Genomic DNA, 6,475 nt, shown 5'->3' on the forward strand with positions numbered 1-6,475 from the left:
AGATCGGGGTCATTGGAACCGCTCAGAGAGAGACTGAGGCATGGGGAGAAGCACACGTGGATGGAGAGAGATGGGGGCAGGAAAGACACAGAACGTGACTCCCACTGAATAAGATAGAGCCTAATCCTTCTGTATCAGAGGGGTAGCGGTGTTAGTCTGTATCCACAAAAACAACCAGGAGTCCGGTGGCACCTTAAAGACTAACAGATTTATTGGGGCATAAGCTTTTGTGGGCAAAAACCCATCTCTTCAGATACAGATACACCGACAGGGAGAGGGGGGTACCCAGGAGACAGAGTCTGGCCCTTCTCTCAGCCACACTCAAAGAAACTGAGTTCACTCCAGGAAATAATTGGAGTGATTTATAAGAAGGGAGATATGCAAATAGCAGTGAGAGTTTCCTGTTTAAAGCTGTCTCTCTCACTTCCACAGCTGCACCCGGACAGACAATCTGCAGCCTCTGTCTCTGGGCAGTCACCAGACAACCCCCTGAAAACTCTCCTCTCCAAACACCGGGACAATGAGACTTTGGTTGTATCTCGTTCTCATTGCAGCAGCGTTTGAAGGTATTTTCTCCCTTGCCGTGTGTTGGATAGTCAGGGGATCGTTATTCTGTTTCCCAACATACTCATGTTTCCCGTAATTCATCTTTATCCCCAGGTGTCCGGTCCCAGGTGCTGGTGGAGTCCGGAGGGGATGTGAAAAAGCCCGGAGACTCTCTCCGCCTCTCCTGCAAAGCCTCCGGGTTCACCTTCAGCAGCTACTGGATGGGCTGGGTCCGTCAGGCTCCCGGGAAGGGACTGGAGTGGCTTGCCTTGATTCACGGTTCTAGTATATACTACAGTGACTCCATAAAAGGGCGATTCACCATCTCCAGAGATGACCCCAACAGTCTGCTGTACCTGCAAATGACCGGCCTGAAGCCCGAGGACACTGCCCGCTATTACTGTGCGAGAGACACAGTGAGGGGAATCCCGATACTGCTCATACAAAAACTCAAGCTGCAGAATCTTCTTTCTGCCATGCGCCGCGTGGGGGCAGCACTTCCACAAACCATCCAGCCCTGGGCACAGGAACGGGATCTACAACCAGAGCGAAAAAACCCTCTCGTCAGGTTGGAGATCTCTGTATTCATATACGATCACGTGTCCATAAAAACTGCAACAACTTGACTATCACATGCTTACACTGGCGCTCATCAGACACTGAAGTAAAACTGCAGACTGCACAAGAGAAATATTTGGGGAACCAATTGTTCAGTGTGAGAATCAGAACTTGGGCTTCCAAAGCTGCCTAAAAGTGATGACTGTGCAAATGCTTTTGTTGTTTGTTGGGGGATGGGTAGAATTGCTCTCAAATCCCTCTGAAAAACAATGAAATGCCAGTGTCGATCTAACACACACTTCAAAGGGTACATCAGGCTCCAAACACCTCTAGACTCAACAGAAAAACAGATTTTCCCCCCCGATTCTTCCCTTTTCACTTCTCTCGAAGGGCCTGACCCACAGTCCGCTAACGCCAGAGGTGGGTCTTTCCATTCCCTTCACCAGACTGTAGCTCAGCCCTTACACCTGGAGGTGTGGGAGGGGATTCAAGGGAGCTCTTGGTGAACCTGTATGGTCAGATGGCCCCGCACTCGCTGGGCGCTGCCCTGACACAGAGTTCACACCAGTCCGACTCCCTCCCTTAGAGCCACTGGCCAAATAACTCCAAGCATTCAGGGAAAGGGTTTGTGTCTCCTATAAGTGGGGGATATTCAAATAGGGGTGAGAGTTTCCTGTTTAAATCTGTCCCTCTCTGCCCAGGTTGCAGCCAGAGACAATCTGCAGCCCTCTGGTGTCTATGCAGTTACCAGCCAAACCCACCTGATAAGTTTCCCCTCCAAAACCAGGAAAAATGAGACTTTGTCTCCATTTCGTTCTCATTGTAGCAGCTCTGGAAGGTATGTTCTCCCCTGAGTGCCCTGAAGAATATTGAGTTGCTGAATATAACATCAATATGCTTTAAAGTGCCTTTATTTACAGGTGGCCGGCCCCAGGTCCAGCTGGTGGGGTCTGGAGGGGGAGTGGAAAAGTCATCTTTGGAGACTACTGGATAAGCTGGGTCTGTCAGGTTCCTGGCAAGGGCCTGGAGTGTATCTAAATAAATATGTGGAGATATACCTATCTCCTAGAACTGGAAGGGACCCTGAAAGGTCATTGAGTCCAGCCCCCGGCCTTCACTAGCAGGACCAAGTACTGATTTTGCCCCAGATCCCTAAATGGCCCCCTCAAGGATTGAACTCACAATGGGTTTAGCAGGCCCATGCTCAAACCACTGAGCTACCCCTCCCCCCAGCCTTGTATAAGCTACTGGGCCGGCAGTACTGTACATTACGCCAGCTCGATCCAAGGCCGATTCACCATCTCCAGGGACAATCCCAACAACCTGCTGTATCTGCAAATGAGCGACCTGGAACTCCAGGACACTGCCCTGTATTACTGTGTGTGACGAAGTGGGACTGTTCTTAATGTTTTCCTCAGTTTCCCCTATGCAGTTCTTAAGTATGCTCAGCCTGCAGCCGATCTGGGGTTCCAGCCACTGGATCTTGCCAGCCGGAGTCTCTGCTCCTGGCTCTGCTCAGCCCACTACCGGCCTGGGGTTCCCTTCACCCAGGCCGGGTTCCCTTCCGGCCTGGGGTTCCCTTCACCCAGGCCGGCAGCGGGCTGAGCGGGGCCGGCGGCTGGGACCTAGGCGTGCCATTAAAAATCGGCTCGCGTGCCATCTTTGCCACCCGTGCCGTAGGTTGCCGACCCCTGTCCTACAAAGTCCTTCACTTGTGGTGTGAGGAGAGTCTGAGATATTTAAGTGCCTACAGAGGCAGAAAGGAGCCTGGAAACGGAGTTTTAAAGGTATTTAGGTGCCTACAGAGGCAGATAGGGGCCTTTGTAAACTCCATTAGAAACCTACGTGAGTTAGCTGCCTAATTGCCATTGCCATTAAAAAAAAGTAAGAGAAATTAAATATTCGGAGGTAGAGAATCATCTTTGCAGCATGTTGATCTAGACGTGTTCATTTGGTCAGAGGGGACGAGGCATTGGACAGCTTTTTCTCACACACCATTGCCTACCTTTAGACCACCTTTACCACAACTTTGGCTAATAAGTTTTTCTGTCCCATCTTGACTGCATGCCTTCTTTGCACAAAGCAGCTTTCCCCTGTGCCAGCGATTCAATTGCACTGTTTAAAACCACAAAGTCTTCTTATGCCAAGTAACTCCCTCCCCCTTAGATATGCTGTATGCTAGGTCTGAAAGTATGAGAACTGGGATTCTAGACTCTTTCCAAAGAGAGAAGGAGGAGGATCCGTGCCCCAGGGAACACACAATGTAGAACTAGACAGACAAGTTAACAAACAGAGGGTGGGTAGAGGAAAGATTTGCAACCAGCATGGAGTTGTATTAACAAATGTTATAGAAATATGGTAACAGCATTATAGTGAGATTGGGTTCAGTTTTAACACTTCATACTTCCTCTTGAAACCTTAACCTGGTAGGTTCAGGGTAATGTTGCTGGGACTGCAATTAAGGATTTGTGTTACACTGTTGGAGGAAGACAGAAGATCCCTGTGAGGTAGCAGTGTGAGATATCAGACTTGACTACCCTTATCCGGATTGAAACAATTGTTTTCTTTGTGGAATCTTATGCATTAGGTGAATTGTCTTTATATAATGGAGATCTGCCTACCAGACTACAAGTGCATTAGCAGTGCAAACCATGCTATGCTGCCAGAAACCAAAGGGATTCTTCTGATAGAAGAAGAAGAAGATGGAAAGTTGACCAGCGAAGCATTTCAGAGCGAGGCTTGCTGCACTTCCAAGGAAGCATTCACCCACATGGGCAGCTCCAAGTAACAGCTCATTTCTCTGGACTACAATTCTGAGAAGTGTTGAATCCCCTCGGAGCTACAGGGACAGTTTATGTGAAGAGGTTTCGCACGGTGACTGGGATATACACACACACACAGTGATACAGACACCATAGAGCCCTGCACAAAAACCTTGAACATAACAAACACATTTTTTCTCAGGCAAACGTCTTGCCCTTGGGTTTTTTGCCATTTTCAGAGGAAGTTACATGAAAAGACAGAAGAAAGGGCCAGGAAATGTTTGTCAATGTTTTTGTAAAATATATATATATATATATATATATATATATATATATATATATATTAATTATGATTGACTCTTTTAAATCCCTTGTTTTTCATTTTTTGTGAAAGAAAAGGGAGAGATTATGCATATGTTATTGCGTTAGTTTAATGATAATATTTTAAATTGTTCTTTTACCTTTGCACATTTCTTTATATGCTGTCGAGTGCACATGGCTAATTATCTATGCAGGGTTTTATCCTCATTAGTTAAATTAAAGAAGGAAAACATCCATAACGATTTTTATTATTTTCAGAATGGAGGGTCACCTTACTACATGGTCCCACATACGGCATGTTGCTGTTCTTTGGGACCCTAATCAATCCTCCTCAACCCACTGGCAGATCTTGGCTTTGAGGAATGGAATTTGTTTCTGAAAGCAGGAAATTTTGGGAGTCAAGCATCAAAATTCTTCTGTAAAACCCTGATCCTACAGAAACTGAGCACGTGTTTCAGTTTACACATTGGAACAGACCCACTGAAATGTTAATAGCGCTATCCAGCGGGACAGATCCTCAGCTGGTGTAAATTTCATATTGGCTTCAAAGGTGCCAGGACCCTTTACACCAACTGAGAATCTGCCTCAGGGTGGAGGAAGTTGAGCATGTTTGTAAGTCTTTGCAGGACCAAGGATTCCATATTTTAATTATAAAGGCTCGAAGAGACAACAAAAATCACGTCTCTTTGAGCTAATTTTCTTGTTCTGCAGCTAAAATATAAATCACCTTTTGCATGGAAAAGGTTTTTGATTTAGCACAAGATTACAGCAGAAACTGGAGATGAATAATTAATCTAACCCAGACTCAGACTAAAATAAATACACCCTAGCAGTTGTTTCAATTTTCTCTAGAGAGGTTCTTGCACAGCTGTATAGCACTGTGGACTCTAATGCTGTCTTTAAAGGGACCAAAGTCTCTCTAATACCAAGTAAGTGACTTAACCTTAATGCTCAGGAAAGAGTGTTTGAAAACTTTACATTTAAGAAAAAGTAATTTATTAAAGATTTTTGAAGGCACATTGAAGGTGAGATTAAAAATAACCCTGTGACTATGCAGGGATTCTTATTGTCTGTGCTGGTAGTGGTGGTTTTTAGCAATGCACACTTTGGATCCAGAGACAATAGGTCCTTCTGGAAATGTGTGTGTAAAAATTCCCAGCTTCTGTCCGACTTTCAGTGACAGTTTGACATTCCTTCTTTCTAGCAGAGAGAAATTAGTTAAAATAGTCATGTGTTGCTCTGCAATTTTAATTCATTTTTCCACTGCAATCTTCTAAAAATATTCTATTGAAAGGTTTCAACATTCATATTAAGTTCATACAAAAACTTGTTGTTAAAGTAGTTTTATAATTGCAGAAACAAACTTTCAAAAGTTAGCAAATGCCAGAATTAAGGTTGTTTGGGCAAAATTAACTCCTTCTCCTTATGCTACAACTTCTAGTGAAATGATCACATGCTATTTTCCCCTACAACTCCCATTTTTAAGTTCCTATTATTATTATTACTAAAATCCTGGCTTCAAATGAGACTTAAGGAGCTCAGTCTATTCAGTTTATCAAAGTCTAGATTAAAAGAGGACTATATCAGGTACTTATCAAATAGGTACTCTCTAGGTACCCACATACGGCAAAGATCATTGCTTTTAAGGCAAGAAAGGACCATTATGATAATCATTTAATTAAATTTCAACCACAATATTAACTTTCCAGGAGATCAAACACCTTCCAAGCCCTCCATCTGCATTATGGAATCAGAAAATGAGAGCATTGCTGCTTGCCTGGCAAAAGATTTCTACCCTAAAGAGCTGAAGATATTCATGAATTCTAACAGTGAAATTATATATGAAGCAACAGACCCGATCCTCACATCTAGTGGGAAATACAGTGCTGTCAAGATTGTCAAGTTCTCTTCAACTGAACTAGTGTCTTGCTACGTTCAACATAACGGCAAAATTATTAAGAAAACCCAAACAGCTGAGAAGCCGCCAGGTATATTTTCAGGGTTTAAGGCTCAATAAGACAATACACCTTTGAGATTAATTCAGTTTTTATTTATCATATCGGATCACAGGGGAAGTTGGAATGGATTAGTGCATTCATCTAGTCCAGTATTCTGTCTCCAGCTGTTTCAAAGGAAATTGCAAGAAATCCTACATAAAATGTTTATTTAAGAAAATGTTTTGTGCCACTATTCAAGGACTCATATACTTCCAAAAAGGGCAGACTCTCTTTGACTTCACAGCACTATGGACCAGGCTAGAACTGTGCCCAGGGTGAATTTCCACGCTC

At 44.2% G+C, this 6,475-nt stretch overlaps 1 gene segment (V, D, J or C); it reads left to right on the plus strand.

The window, feature by feature from the left end:
* The first annotated feature begins 520 nt into the window (after positions 1-520).
* LOC128846258 (Ig heavy chain V region 3-like) lies at positions 521-2,490 on the plus strand. The segment is given in 4 exon segments: positions 521-566; positions 661-962; positions 1,806-1,942; positions 2,364-2,490. Coding segments are annotated over 4 exon segments (612 nt in total).
* The last annotated feature ends 3,985 nt before the right edge of the window (positions 2,491-6,475 follow it).

The sequence above is a fragment of the Malaclemys terrapin genome, chromosome 12 (genome assembly GCF_027887155.1).
Source record: "Malaclemys terrapin pileata isolate rMalTer1 chromosome 12, rMalTer1.hap1, whole genome shotgun sequence".
Lineage (NCBI taxonomy): Eukaryota > Metazoa > Chordata > Testudines > Emydidae > Malaclemys > Malaclemys terrapin.